The following is a 17,512-nucleotide window of genomic DNA, read 5'->3' as shown; positions in this document are numbered from 1 at the left end:
CGTCAAACCTCAATATCACCACAAAACCAATCCTAATCGGGGCCGGGTCAACTCTTTAACCTGAGATCTTTTCCAAAAATACCTTCAAAGAGCAGTTTGTCAATGTTGAGGGCAAGAAGGTCTTGTATTATTGATTTAGACTTAAGGTTTTCTTCTGAATCATTACTTCAACGTTTAAAAAAAATTGACTAGGATGTACATAAAACGGACAGAAAGCGTTTGTAAATTCGTTTGTATTTGCTGTATATTCTATTTGCTGTAGCTGAATGCACGGCGTCAATATAAAAACAACCAAAGCGTAGCTATGGTTTTATGTTATAACCTTAAATTGGATTCACCAGAAGGGTGGTGTATTAATAAAACATAGCAAATAACGTGAACATGTACAAAACTTGCATCGGTAGGATAGAGCCTTTGAAACAAAACAAAATGCATTTTGAATGTAGAGATCGAATCACTGCAAGCAATAACTCTGTAACCAAGAGACTTGTAACTAATGCCAAACTCGTAAGCCAAACGTGGGCGTTTATGAACTGCCTTTGAGCAAATTTCAATTTCTTTCAGGAGGTGTAGGTACAGAAACAAAATCATAACAAAGCAAATACAATATCAATACCATATGTACTTGATGTAATCAAAGCAGAATTACAATGGCGTGGTTTACGGGTTATGAATTTTTATTGTCATGTTTTGCGAAGTCGCAAGGCTTATAAGACACAGATAAAATCGTAGTCTATACACTTAGTTGTATTGTAGCATCATACTATATAGTGCTGAAGATATTTGTAGAGGAAATTTTCCAATGCTCCTTTTTTGCGGTGTTTTTTATATTCATGACAGGTCATTCTCACTGCACTTGGGGCACCGATGCGGCACTGCGGGGTTCGTTCACTGTGACACTGTGACAAAGTCGTCTATTATCGTTCGAGCCATGCAGTGCCGCACCGGTGCCCCAAGTGCTGTGAGATGCCACCTTGAACTTTGCTCCTGCCAAATATTTGTAAAATATCCACACGCTACGTTTCGTGTGTAGCTTTTACTATGCGGTGTATCGTTTTTACGTAACCAGTTTGTGTATAAAGTGTCTGTATGTGTCCTTCAGCGATGACTCGATATAAAACTACTTCATTCTAAAGTTTGAAAGAGAATTATTCTAGTTGGCCCCCAGGGTCTGAACTCTTTAAATGTTGCGTCATGCCTATTCGTGGAAAACAGCCAGGAACATCCCCCTCTATCTGGTCAATGCCAGCTTTATCTTTCCATTTCGCCTCCATCAAATTCAGCGTAGACTTTGTAACAGCCGATCAGGCGAACTTTTGACCCTATTTCCGCTCAACACATTTGGTTTGGGCGCTGTAATGCGAGCACGAGTCAATCCAATTTGCTCACACAAGGTAGAGTAATGACGGGCCCATTGGTTTGCGGGATCCTATCTAATGTACACAGCGCTAACGCGGTGAGGTCGCCAAACGGCAAGCAAACCTTTGACTTCGTCGACGTGAGCTGTTTTCTCTGCTCTTTTTGAATCGCGTAGTACAAGATTTGGAGCGATATTAAAGTGGTACAAATCGGCCCGACTTGAGAATGTGGTTTTGAAAAGTTTTGTCTCGGGAAAATCTAAATATAGTTTCATGTCCGTTAAATATGTTGCCTTCTCCAACAAATCCATCAGTCTGATATTCAAATAAACGTCATGAATTGCGGGAAAAGATATTCTGCAGGTCGTTTTTGGTAAAAGGTGTTCCGTAAATTGTTTCATCAGGTTGGTAGATCAATATGCATTGATTAAATTCGGCGCAGATGGTCGTCGAAAAATTTGCTGAAGAATTAAAAAAGGTTGACGAAGAAAAGTTGTTCAATTTAGGTGATTGGTCTTGCGCAGAAAGACCTGCCCCAACAACGGGGTCCCAATCAAGCTGACCAGTGAGTGGTCACTAGGGTTGGGTACCGGACATAAAATTCAGGTCCAGGTCCGGTTCAGGTCCAGAGGATCAGGTCCGGTCTGGACCTGAACCTGGACCTGATTCATTATGTGAAAACTTGTAAATGGACGGTACTCAAAACAATGGTCCATTTTGCTATAAAGAATATAATTCTGTTTCGTGTAGCATTAGACCCCCACTGGCGTTTTAAAAATCCTGCAAGGCTAAATACCTCTGTACGATTGACTGTAAAAGTTATTAAAATGACAATAGAGTCCAATCTGCTTTTGTTATTTGCCTAGACCGGTAACCCCGAAAACGTGCGAATGCCTGATCATATAATCAATTAATTTTCCAATCGGTCCAACATCCGGCCCACCGAATTTTTTGTGGACCAGTTCAATGAGGAAAAACGATTTTGTACCGGTACCCAGCACTATTGCGTAACGAAGAAAACTTGTTCAATTTAGCTGATTGGTCTTGCCCAAAAAGACCTGCCCCAACAACGGGGTCCAAAGCTGACCAGTGAGTGGTCACTTCTCTCCTGGCCACTTCCACCCAGCACAATGTCAGGCTCCAGCCTTTGTGTCCCATCTTCTCTCAAAGCCTCGTGCTGTCCTACAGTACGTTTTCCTTTGTCTCACATCACGACCAACTCATGGCGACTATCAAGTTGGGCCATGGGAAGATCGGATTCAGATTTTTTTTCAGAACCAGCTTTATTAATCCTGGCTTGGCAAGTGAAATTTTAAATTCCACATATAAAGTACCAACAGATTACTTTCCATAAAATCCTCTGAGTCAGTAAAATTGGTTACAGTTCACAAAACGCATGATTACATGTTGTTTGAGAGTTTAACACTGGTTGAAATATAACAATTACATTACCAGGCAATACGCCCATAAAATTTACAAAAGACAATCACTACTAACTAAATGCATGTATTATCTGCACGGCTCAATACTAGTGACCAATGTGTCGAAACGATGGTCTTTCTTGGTCCGAGGAGGACTATGACTTGTGGAAAAAACTAAACTTTACGTAACCAACACCAAGTTTTCAGCCGACTCCGTCAGCCTTGTTCACGGAATGGACCCATCTTCTGTAGCTTCCAGACGTGACGTCAGGGACACACGACTGCAGCAGAGGGTCGTACATGCCAGATAACCTGTGTCGCCCCCCATGTTCAGCGATGGACGGTGGGCGCGTCATAAGCACAGGTTTTCTGGCATTTACACCAGTCGGATGTAATTCGGTGTCCCTGACGTCACGTCCGAAAGCTACAGCAGACGGGTCCATTCCGTGAACAAGGCTGACAATCAAACTTGGTGTTGGTTACGTAAAGTTTTTTTTCCACAATGTCATTTACCAACACCGATGAACTTGCTAAGGAATATGACTTGTTGTGGCCGAACGAAATGGTGCGTCGCTCCCTGGGAGAACAACACCTTACAAAAGAGTACAGCGAGAATTTATGGTCTGACGCAAGCGAATCGGAAGCAGACGACAAGACTATACACGACCTGGGGAGTGCCCACGACTTGATAAAGATAGCACAAAGACTTAATTATAGCTGACCAACTAGGCACCCCGAGCTTTAACACATTGATACCGTCCCGTCCCCCTCCCTGGCTCAGGCTGACCAACCATCTCCACCATTGACTTATACGGATGGAATTCAAGGAGACCTTAATTTCGTTTCTTCTTCGAGAACAAGGAAGGAAGGAAGGAAGGAAGAAAGGAAGGAAGAAAGGAAGGAAGGAAGGAAGGAAGGAAGGAAGGAAGGAAGGAAGGAAGGAAGGAAGGAAGGAAGGAAGGAAGGAAGGAAGGAAGAAAAGGAAGGAAGGAAGGAAGGAAGGAAGGAAGGAAAGAAGGAAGGAAGAAAGGAAGGAAGGAAGGAAGGAAGGAAGGAAGGAAGGAAGGAAGGAAGGAAGGAAGGAAGGAAAGAAGGAAGGAAGGAAGAAAGGAAGGAAGGAAAGAAAGAAGGAAAGAAAGAAGGAAGAAAGAATAAGAAGGAATGGAGGAAAAGGAAGAAATGAAAAATGAAGGAAGTATAGAAGGAAGGCAGCATTTTATGCGTCATGTGTCCCAGACAGCTTTAGTCATGCAACAGCAGTGTGCAGTTCTCAGTAAGTCTTCCAACAAAAGAAAAAGTTTTCTTATATAAGACTTCAAAAATACTTCGATTGTCTTTGACACACACTTATATTAGTACTCAAACTTTACCTAGACCCTTGGCATTGATACTTGTCAGCACAAAAATAATACATGACACTTTAGCCATGCCACAGCAGTGTGCAGTTCTCAGTAATAAGTCTTCCAAGAAAGAAAAAGTTTTCTTATATAAGACTTTAAAATACTCCGATCGTCCTTGACACACACTTCTATTAGCTATAGTGCTTAAACTTTACCTAGACCATTGGCATTTATATGTCAGCACAAAAAATAGTATATGACAAACCACCTAACCTAAGGAACCTCAGGTTGCCGTAAGATATGAGAAATATGCCACAACTCTTCCAGACAACAATTATCGTCTTTTGTGTCCAGCAGTTGATTGATCGGTGGCGAACAAAACCATTATCTGTTAACGACAGGTGTTCATGTTACCGCCAGCGTCTAGTCGTGTTAAGGAAGTCTCCACAACTAAATTAGCATGTCAAAGACAGCCGACAAGGTGGTTAACAGCGTTTCAGGAGGCTAAATGAATAGACACAGCCTACAGGTCACCAGAGTGGCGCCAGCTACGAATAGTAGAAAAGATCGAGACAAATGAAAGGACCCACAAGCCAAGAAGATAGTTTATGGACCCATTCAAAGGAAAATATATGAGAGGGTGTGGACATTTGTCTTTCTTTTCATGCCTTTTTTCAACTGGCAGAGTAACTCTAAAAAAACTTTCCAAAAGTTACACAGCAGGTTGTACACTATTGGTAGAAGTGTTGGGATAGCTGTTAAGGTGGTATCTCACTGCACTTGGGGCACCGGTGAGGCACTGCCGTGTTCGAAAGATTACTCAACGAATTTTGGAGATAAAGAACGATTTTTTTCGTAACGTTTTGTCTATGTTCTTGTCTTCTAAGTCATACCTTTACGATTTACGCAATATCTAGATTATACAAAAATCTGCGAAAATAGCAAAACATTGTCGCAGTGAATGAACTCAACAGTGCCACACCAGTGCCCCAAGTGCAGTGAGAGTCCACCTTCAACCTACTTTTTTTTACACAACAGACATTCACAGGATCCGGCCGAACTAAGGCCCTTAAGCTGACCTATAAAGACATCCGTCCTTCACAACCATAAAGGTGATGATACGTTCCAATTAGACCATCTCAGCGTCTTCTACAATTAAGAATTAGGGGTTTCTCAGGCGCACAAAGACGCCTTTCAACTGACAAAGTAACACTAAAAAACTTTCCAAAACTACGGGTTCTACACTATTGGTAGAAGTGTTGGGATAGCTGTTAAGGTGGTATCTCACTGCACTTGGGGCACCGGTGAGGCACTGCCGTGTTCGAAAGATTACTCAGCGAATTTATGACATAAAGAACGATTTCTTGTAACGTTTTGTGTATGTTCTCGTCTTCTATTAAAGTCATACTTTTCACTCGTTCTCATTGAAATGTCGAAAATGGCATTTTTTTGGTCGAAAAATAAATCGGCTTTATTTTCACTGAAAACTACTTGGTTGTTTGGGAAAATTCCTCTTTTAACCATAGCCAAAAAATGGCAACTTATTATTTTCGGTCCCACTGGTAATGCATTACAGGGTGTGATGATGTGTGACGGGGCCACATGCATGTACTTAGTCTGGCCCACAGATGACCTACTTAGACCTAGAGATGCAGAGGGGGAAGGCACTCAGGGATAGCCAGGGACAGGGAGAGGTCCGGCTCTGAGTCAGATGTAGCAGTTTCATGGATTAAAAAGAGTTAAAAACCCACATCAGTCTCGCGCCTCCTGACACAGGACATGTAACAAACGTTACCGGTAACGTTTGTTACAACGGTAAACTTTACCCTGTTTTCTTCGAAAGGACTTACCTTATTGACTACATCATTAGGTATAAGTGGATGTCCATAGGGACATTTGAAAAGTGGGAAGCTTTTTTACACCAGGTCAAATAGAAAGCTTAGACAGCATCGAACAATGGTAACGTTTGTTACAGTCATTTCTGTACAACATTTTGTTAAGCAAGGTGGGATACAAATGACAGTCATCAACCCTTTCTTGTTTCTTAAGAAAGCCAGAAAAACTGTACAGCGTCACAAAAACGGTCATTTCTAGTCTTATACGTGCATAAAATAACCGTGGCAACCATCGTCCTAGCGGTGGTAACGTTTGTTACAGAATCTGGCGACAGGCATAAACCACCTCACACAGCCTCCAAGATCAGTGACAGGAGCGATCTGACGTGATCGGTCAGAGGGCCTGGGTAGTTTACAGAACAATCATTCCGGGAACTGAATTGTTACATTTTTGGCTACTATTTGAATTCATCGTTTCTTCTCAGGCGACAGCCATTTTTTAGGATGTGAAATCCCACCCGTGGCTATATTAATCTTCTAACCCATCAACCTATATGAATGTTGTGGTGCATCTTTTGTAAATAATTACTGGGCTTGTGGAAAAATGAAGGAACCAGTGATGTTGTCTATAATTTGCTCCATATCAAGGCGTAAAGTCAGGCGACAGCATTTCGACATTTAAATGAGAACGAGCCTTTTACGATTTACGCAATATCTAGATTGTACAAAATCTGCAAAAATAGCAAAACATTGCCGCAGTGAACGAACTCGGCACCGGTGCCCCAAGTGCAGTGAGAGTCCACTCTTAACCTACTATTTTTACACAACAGACATTCATACGTTCCGGCTGGACTATGGCCCTTAAGCTGGCCTATAAAGAAATCCGTCCTTCACAACCATAAAGGTGATGATACGTTCCAATTAGACCATCTCAGCGTCTTCTACAATTAAGAAACCCTTTGAGGATTCTAAAACCTAATGAATGGAGGGTTTCACAAAAGCGCGTGCGAGACAATAACGTCAGACACACGGCCTGATGACCTAATTGTACAAGTTACATAAGCAGAACCCGTGAAAGAATTCTAAAGCGGCCAAACTACATGGTCATTAAACTGTAATTGGTGACCTGATTACGAGCTTAGGTTGCAAAGGGAGAAAATTGTGAAGCCATTTCTGAAATGAAAATCCTACGAAATGGCTCAGAATCTGTGGAACATGGCCTGAAATTATTCAAAATACAAAACTTGTAAATACGCTAATGAAACTGACTTCTATCGAAAATGGTGGAATGTTTTCTTAACCAAGTATAGTGAGGCCATGCCTTGGCAAATTCAATGTCAGGATTGGTACAGTCTTGTCTTTGGGCCCCCAGGCGGCTTTCCTTGGTACTGATATCTGTTTTTATTCATATTTATTCTTCTATCATTTAGGGTATAAAAGACTACTTTCTCCCAGATCACTTCAGTGTCACTGACGAAAGATAGCGGAAACTAATAGAATCTAAAACGTCTGACCGTTTCCAAAATCATATCCAGCTGCTTTAGGGCGTATATTCTTCTACGGAAATGCTGTTGTCTTGCTTTTCAGGTTGCAGATAGGTTTGGGGTCAATGGAGAAGAGATGTAGCTTTGGTCTTTCGGCAGCTCGTGTTGGCAAAATTTGCTAGTCCAAATCCGAACTGCTCAAAAATATATACCTGGCAAAAATCAGATCTCCTTTCAAATCTCGTTGCATTTTCATTTCATTTCCTCATCTTAGCAGTGAATTCATGCTGTTTTTCAAGTGTCCTTTGATGCATACACAGATGCGTTAACGTTGGTTTACCTTTATCCGTAGGGTAACTTATATCCGTTGCATTTAAAAATAGGGTATTTGGGGATCGTTAATCGATGGAAGGTAGTTTCTCATTGTAATATCTTGAAAATGTTAACATTTGAAACCCACGTCGTTGACCTGAAATCTCTGTAGACCCAGCTTTTTAAAACAACGTTATCTAGGTTACCTAACGGAAAAACTGGTGAACTGGCGTTACATAAAAACGGTAGAATACACCCGATTACATATCCTAAGGCTAACACATGTATCGTCTATCTATGAAAGCTGATACGCTCTGTAGTATGAGCCCAAACTGTTTCTCCATTCATTACGATTTAGAATCCTCAAAGGGTTTCTTAATTGTAGAAGACGCTGAGATGGTCTAATTGGAACGTATCATCACCTTTATGGTTGTTAAGGACGGATTTCTTTATAGGTCAGCTTAAGGGCTATAGTTCAGCCCGATCGTGTGACTCTCTTCAGTCTATCCCTTCGCCTTAGTTTGTAGAGTGATCTTCAAGGATTTAAATTCTTCCTTGACCTACAATGATGGGGTTCTCTGTCTTTGCCACAGCCTCCATCGCTTGAGAGAAATGCTTGAACTATTGATGTCTTCTTCTGAACGAAGCCGAATGAAATCAGAGGAAACAATTGAAGAAATCGATAGTGCCTAATGGACTGACTCACGGGCTGTGGTCGGTGCGTTCTTGCGAATAGAAACAATCTGTGCGGTTTGGAAGCTTCCATTAGCTCATCACCACCTATGCTGGTTTACGTCATATTTGGTTAGACTGTCACCCCTATTCTAAGTTCTAATAGTTCAGTCCGACCACCGACTCCTACAAGTCAGCCATGTTAGAAATAAACGCCCATGTTAGAAACAAACGCCGCAACGCTTCATACCCAAAATAAACTTTACGAAATGACGTTATGGGTTTGAGCTCATTCGAATCCACAGTTAGCTCAACAATAGTACATTCCGTCAAGTACATTGTAGCTACTCTTCTTGTGGTCCTTATCAACAAACATAACTAGACAAACATACACAAAGCATAGAAACATAACATACACAGAAAAGACATGTTCATAGATTTACAACTGGTAAAAGTAATAATACTATGTAAAACATAATGTAAAAGTATTATGAAAGAAAAGTAATATGTAAACACACAAAACGCCAAAAAAATCTCTTTATTTATGAGTGTCGTTCACGGATCAAATGTATGGTCACTTATAGGTCGCTTCGGGGTCTCATTCTCCAGTAAAATAAGATATACTGGTAAATCTACGTACTGTAAGTGTATTTAAGTTCGCGGGGATTTAATTCTGCGGTAGCGGGAAAAGGACTTTTCGCGGTGGCTTTAATTTCGCGGTAACACCATAGACTGCAGTCTAATACCATAATAGAAAAATGTTCGCGGTGGTTTAAAGTTCGCGGTGAAGTGGTCACCGAGAAAACCGCGAACATTAATCCACCGCGAACATTTCTGCATTTACAGTATATAATCTCTATTGGAACGACTCATCGGCTTCTGGCTGAAAGCAGCATCTTTATTTTACATCCGGTACATCGTACTCAGTGGATCATTGATTTTTTTTGACGGGAGTTTCGGTCGTCCTAGCTAATCCCTGGATAAAAGACAGGTCAAAGTTCATCAAGGATGGATGGACGGCAATGTAAATATCTAGGTCGACTGTGCAAAGTTTGATGTACACCGCATGCGCAGTGTCCCGAACTGGAACTTGATGACTTCTGCTCTGATTGTTTGATCCGCGCCGCTATGAGGCGAGTCACGCATTATTCCACCACTCGGATAATTGCACGAAATACGCTGGCAAATGGGGTGTGCAATTAAACGGCTACTACTGTATTTGGAAATCGTCTCATGGTTTTTTCCAAGGACACAATGTCTTGCCAAGAATGCCAGGAATCTTAACCCCGAATTCTGGATACCGTAGGTGCTAGCATGGCCTTTCGGCCATTCGTCACACTTTCCCCACGAGTGTTTTGTTATCATGGAACTATCATCTTGTGCTAATCCGTTTATGTAGAGTTAGGTATGTCAGGAAGAAATGTTACACCGGGATATAGGAGAACCAGTTTTTCACAACCCGTATGTACTCACTTTGCTTATCTTTCAACCCTATCCAGACTGGGCTTTTTTGGCATTCCCTGGACTGGAGGGGGGACTCATTCGTTGGCAACAATATTCAAGGAAAAGTCACCAAGTTTGGTTGTTCTAGCACATGCCGTTTGGGAGCTATACGACGTCAAAGTTGCCGTATGCACTTTTAGCCCCCTCCCTCCCGGTCTGGATAGGGTTAATATTCGTAAAGATGAGCAAAATAATTTTGAAATGTAGTATAGTAAATTGTAATGAAAGATATTGGAGTGATATCATACAAGGTAGCATTTCGTGTAAAGCAAGATTATCTGAGATAATATTTCAATTTAGGACCAATATCGAAGGCTCAATGTGCGTTACCAACAAGCCACGAAGGTAGTATTTTCTTGTTCACCTTCTAAATTTTTTTCTTAATGCATCTTGTCATTGACGAAGTAATTATATATAAGGTCTTGTTGATCCTCTCTAAGCAAGGAACACCGTCTTCTATAATTGTCAACCAACACTCAAGCGAACGTAAGAGGTAGTATTACTGGGTACAGCATTTTTCATATTGAGGAAATGACACCTCCTTTAATCTTCTCTAAACACATTAATATAACCATTCTATTAAAGAACAAATTTTGTTGTCAACCCACCAGACAAATATTACTCTCTTGACAAGTTTTCGTGACACTCTGTGAAGCAAATGCTGTTCTTTCCAACACAGTACGATAATTTGATACAATTATCTAATTAAGGAAAGAACCAATTTTGTTGAAGAAGGACAGACTCACCGAGGAAATATTATAATAATAGGGAGAAAAACTTAGTCGTGGCGCTAGACCATTGAGCCAGGTCCTCATTTTGTATCATATACAAGTACGTACAGTAGTAGCCAGTTAATTGGCACAACGGATAATCGCACACTTCTGGTTAATTGCACGAAATCCCAAAATTCCATTGCGGTGCGGTCCAGCTTTATCCATTCGGATAATTGCACGAAATGCACTGGCAAATTGGGTGTGCAACTAAACGGCTTCTACTGTATATTATTTGTTACACATTTCCAAATCAATATTAGCAGCTAGTAGTCATTACTGATCAAGACTAGCGCTAGTAATAAACTAGCATGCAATATGTCTTCCTCAGACTTCATTTTCTACCCCGGATGCCATCTTCTACAGTTACCGTCGTTGGTAAGCAAATGAAAAATGAGAGCTAGCAACAACTACGAAGGATGGTACCAAGGCTAGTAATGAACGCAGAAGAAGACATATTTGGGTCGGTTTAAGGCCATAATAAGGCCACTAAAACTCTTTGAAAGATTACTGACCAGTGAACTCTCTTGGTACATGCTCAGGATACTTATGTTTCTGACGCAGAAGTTATAAAACATGGTCTGATGTACAGAATAGAAAAAAAAATGGGGAAAAAAAGCTCATAAAGCTGATAAAGCTAAGGCCTCTGTCTTTAACGATTAAGGGTTTCCCTTGTAAATTTTGCAAGGTTATAAGTCTAAGACTGTGTGACATATTATTGAACCAGTAAACGCCTTTATCGGTGGACACTGCAGTTTCTGGTGAGTACGTTGGATCTCTTTTGTATTACATTTAATTCCTGCTCAATAACAACATCAAAGAATATCTGATACTGATGCATGCCCAAGATTATGGTATTAGATTTTACAACAATGCTTTCATTCCCTCAGTGTTCTTGGATTCATATAACCAGCTTATCTTCAAGCTGTTCCCAACAGTAAGTGATTTATAATTAAAGGCCCTGCCGTCAAAGCAATAATTAGTAATTCCCTACTAATGACAGGAAAGCCTTTGAACTTGACACTTGAGGACGAAATTTGCTATTGACGCACAAGAGTAAAGAGCTTCAAGGGAGAGTCAAATCTCTTTCTGCAGTGACAGCACTTCGTAAATCCGCAGAGCTTCAAAGTTTGTGTTCCTTTGGGTAGTATTTAATGAACATAGTGCGCACTGTTGTCGATGGTTTGAGAGAGGATTTCTTTAATTATTGGGTGGGTCGACTACTCACCTCGCAGCCGACGGCTAAATTGTTAGAAGCTTGCAATAGGCGGGGCTAAATCGCAACGGTCAAGGCATTGGGCGTCTTCCAATCAGCGCTAACTCGGGTGACATCATTGCGACAGTAATAACAGGTTGTTTCGCAACAATGTCAGTTCGCAATCGTCAGTTCGCAACTATCTAGTCTTTTCGCAACAAGGTACAAGTCGTTTCGCAACATTTGAATGTTATTAATCTTGATAGCCTAATAGTATTAGAAATCGTATTCCTAACATAATTATACTCCTACCTGTGCACGTTGCGTATGAAACTGTACCGCCCGGCGTATGAAAATCTTCGGGCTGTCAGGTCCACGCGGCCCATGTTCCTCTGCCGCCGGGGTCGTCTTTCGAGCGATCGCACCCGGGAAGATTTTTACGCGGAAGGAGTACAATCATGTTAGGAATACGATTTCTACAACTATTAGGCTATCAATATCAATAACATACAAATGTTGCGAAACGACTTGTACCTTGTTGCGAAAAGACTTGCCTTGTTGCGAACTGACGGTTGCGAACTGACATTGTTGCAAAACAACGTGTGAACGCGACAGTAATAGTCCCAGGTGCGGCCATAAGATTATTGCTTTCTTAACCTAGACCTGGACCCGGATCCCTGCTGTTCTCGATAAGTGTGGTGGGTTCTGTAACATTCTTGACGTGTGGCTCTCCTCAATCAAATAACCTCGATTTAACGTCCTCTCCGAGGAACAGCCCTAACCAAACCTTAGTGAAGAAACTCGTGTAAATTGCCTCAAGGGCACAATATCTATGGCATGCCAACGGATTCCAACCAAGAGTCGCTGCACGACATCTGTACTGAGATAGGCGTTTATAGATGATCACAAGATAGATGACAGCAGTAAGGACGAGGTTAATGGTTCACAGAATCTTTGCTCCTGTGTTTATGTATTTAGATTCAAATCAAGCGCAATCCAGAAAAATGCAGTAGAAGTAGTGATTGTGAAAACAGACGTCTTTTACATTAACAGCTTGTAAGTTATTAGAATAATATACACTCGCATTTTCGTAAAAGGCACTTGTAATTTCTACAAAAGTTCAGAAAGTTGAACTTGATCAATCACATATTCTTTCTTTCAACTTTATCAATTGCGTGACTTAGAAGGCGTTTACTTATGATTACAAGATGACTTCAGTAAGGTCATGGTGAGGGATTCGCAGAATCTTTGCTCATGTATTTTCATCAATTCATATTTTACGTGCAATCAGGAAAGAATACAGTAGATATGACTAACAATGAACATTTTTGTACATAAATACCCACTAGATCAAGTACAGGTCGCAGCAAAATACTGTTAAGATACATAATATATACTAAGAAGTACCAAAAGTGAATTCAACTTTTTCGCACTTCGTTGTGTTGTGATAGTGAAAACATAGGTGTAGATATGTTTTACAATAAATATATTTACCACCTTGTTTTACCTTAACAAGAATGAAATCCATGCTATTTCTTCTTATACGTATAATCATAGAATAGAATGGAACCGATACGAACAACAACATGATTGCCAATCCTTCCCATTTTACATTGTTCTCCCAAATCATTGCTGCATAATACAAGCTCTTAACGAAGACTAATTAACATTGTAGTTTATGATTCAATCCCTACAACTGGATAAAAACTGAAATTTTCCTTTTGCGTCACTAGAATGAACTGGCTGACGATTCAACCCAAGTACAGCTAACTAGAAAACTGGTTGAATATTATAATTAAGGATTGTATGCAAATGTGACTCAATTGTAAATCATATTAAACTTTGTATAATTTGCCCTGGCACAACAATACCATAGGAAGTTATTTGAATATGTAATACCATATTTTACTATCATAAACCTCATGATTACAGGGCAGGTCAGTGTTTACATAATGATATTTCAAAATGCACCTTTTAAAACACAGTTGAATCCGCTCATAAACACAAATTTTAATGTCCTGCAGATTCTGCAACATTTCGAGTATAAATTTTCTCCATATACTTCAACACTTATTATTTATTCAAATGTGAATGAAAGTATCACTAACATTGTCATACCTTGCTCTTGATTATTTAGCGTTTACAGCGTTTTCACAATACCCAAACTTGTCTATTTAACACTCTTGATGTTTAGATAGTAAATATGATATCCGTTTTGAGGCTCTCCATTAATCTAAGAAGCAACTTTTGATGAGACCTGTGCCTTCATCATAACATGTCTATGTTTATAATAATCAGATGCCTTACGCGTATATCCAGATGCCCAGATGAATATAGACTTTTGTCGAGTACTGTTCGTCTTAGTCTTACCCACACAAATCCGTCAAAGTGTACTGCCGGTTACCCATCGTCTACTCGTCACTGGGTCTCGGATTGACTTAAAATGCAAGTTCTAAATAAATCTGGGAGCCCGAGTGTGCCCCAAAATTGCCGGGCGGTAGTCGCAGTGTGCCCCACTTGAAAGTTAACCTGGAATCCAGTCTACCGTGGATTGGCCAGGCTACCTCCGGGACAGGGGGATCTTTCCACCGCCGGGGTAATCTTTCACACCCGGTAGGAGATTTGCACGGTGGGATTGGAAAATTTCCATCCACGGGCTGTGGCCTATTAATTAACTCTCACTGGGCAAAGTCCTACCGGGAAAATGCTACCGGGTGTGAATGATTACACGAGCGGCTATGAGCTGCACTGGCCCCGTGGAGAGCCTACACTAACTACGGTAGGCCATGCCACAACTAGACTGGATTCCAGGTTACTTGAAAGTGCGAAAAAAGCCCATATACAACCCAGTGGGGCCTGTTTGCAATTCTGACCAAACTAAACACCAGGTGCCTCGTTACCAATGATCGGCGTTCCTTCTTTTTCCCTCAGCTCGATCTTCTCTACGTCGCCATCTTCTTTCTTGTTCTTTAAGCTCTCCTTTCTCAAACTTTCCTTCCGGGCGATCCTCAGACTCTCTCTCCTCGCCATTTCTTTCTCATTCTCCTCCTTCTCCTGCTGAGTCCACTTGTCCTGTAGACAGAGGGATTAAAAGGTAAAAGAAAGTGAGTTGAGTTAATAAAATTTCCCATCAATCAGTGATTAGTTTTGACAGGTAAACACACGTACCTCCAAATTTTCGATGACTATCAGTCCATCATGTTTACGGAGTGACCTAGTTCTCGCTAGAGTCTAGAGTTGCGAGAACTAGGTCGAGACTTTCGTGGATCTTCTGCCCCTCACCCCCGCCTCCTTGCGGAGTAGAGGTAAGTAGGACTTGGGCAGCTGTATTGGGAGGCGGAGCCCATCATTCTCGCCTTTCACCTCCCAAACCGAAATCAGGAGCCCATTTTTACACCTGGTTCCTAAATCATACTGCATTCCAAAATCATATCTAGTTGCTTGACTAACGGCCTTTTGGCGTATCTTATTATCTGGATGTCTACTGCAAAAAAATCAAAACTTATATTCATGCTCATTATTCATGTTTTTTTTTATTATTAAAGAATATTCAAATAAAACACACAGTGGTGCCGCACTCAAGCTAAAGCTTATGTTCACGGCACCACTAACAAAATACAATGAATGAAAAGTAAAACACATTATTCATGTTAAGTGGCACTGTTGGAATTTCACAACTTGGGTGCAGTATCACTTCGTCCCTTTCTGTAATTGCCATGTTGAGAAGCGACCTCCCTAAAGATTCATAGATAAATAAATGAATAAAAGCACTAGTAGTAACAAGAACTAGTTCAAAGCACGTTGGAGAACACACCTCTTGTCATGATTTAAATATCAAACTCATAGTATGATAGTATACTGACCTTCCACCTACCCCAATCTCTTAAGTATGCTATTCCTATATGGTATAGATTATAATTATTAATTATTTTATTGCATTACATTGTATTGTTTCCTGTTATGAATTCCTTGAATATTCGTCCGCATTTTTGTAGGTTCTGCCGCTACCAGCCCAAAAGCTGCCTAGGCATACCCTTGTAATGACTTGTCTCATCGTCAATAAAGGAAATGAAAGGAAAAGCCTACCGTCTCGTCATGGCGGACTCCGCACCACAGGGTGTGTCTGCACCCGCCCGGGCAGCAGCAGCACGCCGTGTCGAAGAACGGAGTGATCAGACGGGGGTCCAGCTCAGCCGGGTCCTGGTGTCCTGAGAATCGCGTCGGGAGAAGACGAGGTTTAGTCATCAGAAGGCAATGGAGGTGAAAACACTTATACCATTATCAAACTTAAACAAGATAACAGTAATATAGCAAATAAACGTGAAAAATACAATGTTATTACTGAATTTAGCGATTTTGGCAAAACTGCCTGTCAACAAACGGTTGTCGTGGCAACATTGCAACTTTTTCAAACTTCGTGAAATTGTTGCCAACAATATTTTAGGAAAACTCACCAAATTTGGTGGCTCTAGCATAAGCCGTTCCGGCGTTCTACGACATCAAATTTGGCGCAAGTCTCAAACCCAAAACCCCTACCCCCCCTTTTGAATAGGGTTATATATGTATACTGGGTCTAAACAACATGGAAATGGGTCTAAACAACATGGAAAGCATGGCAGTAGCTGCTCTAGACCGCAACCTTTGGAGAAAGTATGCTCGACGAGTCGACCAATGCAACAGTGTTGCGGGAGGTTCTAAGGTCTAAGGTAAGATATATGTATAACTGGCCGGGCTCTTACCTGTGATGAAACTGACGATCAGCCCGACTATCACCACCACAAAGACAGCGATCACTCCGTACCACAGGTAGGAGATGTTGTACAGCTCAGCAATGGCGGGTCTGGGGGTTAGCGGAAATATAAAGCAATAATGTATACATTGGAATAATCTAAATCAAAGTTAAACTATCATTTCCATTGCGAAAATTGGACTTGCTCAAATCTATGACCCATTAGTCACCAAGTTTCTGTCATAAAAGCAGTGGATTGCTCATTCCTTAATAAATTTCAAGACTCGAGTTGGACGTTATATGCCCAACATCTAAAATTTGAAAAATCAAAAAATTTAAAAGAGTTTCAACTTCGTAATTCTAATTTACCCCTCTGTTTCTCTATCTCTCACTCACTCACCTCTCTCTCTCTCTTTCTCTGTCTCCCTCCTTCTTTCCCTCTCTCTTTCTCTATCCCACTCTGTCTAGAACTTTGAATAGTATTCTGATAGTATTCTGTACCTGAACTTGAGTTTTATCAATACCTGAATTTGTATCAAACGCAGTATAATTAGTTGATTAATTGATACAACATCCCGACACGTTCTTTCCTTTGCTGCGGTTACCGTTATCATTTCTTCACTGACCGTTCGACGGCACTCGTCACAAGGTCTTCCGCCGACGTCGTTTGGAACAGGTCAGTCACCATGGAGGTTGCCGTGCCAGTAACGTTCAAAGCGTTTGAAATCGTGTCGTTGGCCAATGGGCAGCCCTCAATGGTGATGGGTGGTCTCGGGACGATGGGCTTGTAGATCTGTGCACCGATTCCGATCCAGAAGGTGGCCAGGAACCCACATATGATACCAACAACGGCGCCCTACAAGAACACGTGCTTTTATATGTTACCGACAACA

At 41.1% G+C, this 17,512-nt stretch overlaps 1 protein-coding gene across 1 annotated transcript in view; it reads right to left on the bottom strand.

Moving 5' to 3' along the window:
- Positions 1 to 13,852: 13,852 nt before the first annotated feature.
- The window catches only part of LOC118406994 (sodium-coupled monocarboxylate transporter 1-like), a 31,355-nt gene continuing 27,695 nt past the window's right edge, over positions 13,853 to 17,512 (bottom strand). The window contains exons 15-18 of the mRNA XM_035807400.1: positions 17,246 to 17,475; positions 16,630 to 16,730; positions 15,977 to 16,098; positions 13,853 to 14,962 (exon numbers count right to left, since the gene is read on the bottom strand). Of these exons, the coding sequence (XP_035663293.1) occupies positions 14,768 to 14,962; positions 15,977 to 16,098; positions 16,630 to 16,730; positions 17,246 to 17,475 (648 nt within the window). The 3' untranslated portion in view covers positions 13,853 to 14,767. The remainder of the gene's footprint in view (positions 14,963 to 15,976; positions 16,099 to 16,629; positions 16,731 to 17,245; positions 17,476 to 17,512) is intronic.

Source organism: Branchiostoma floridae, chromosome 19 (genome assembly GCF_000003815.2).
Source record: "Branchiostoma floridae strain S238N-H82 chromosome 19, Bfl_VNyyK, whole genome shotgun sequence".
In the NCBI taxonomy this organism is placed as follows: Eukaryota; Metazoa; Chordata; class Leptocardii; order Amphioxiformes; family Branchiostomatidae; genus Branchiostoma; species Branchiostoma floridae.
Note: the sequence above shows the minus strand (reverse complement) of the source record. Positions and strands in the feature narration are given on the sequence as shown.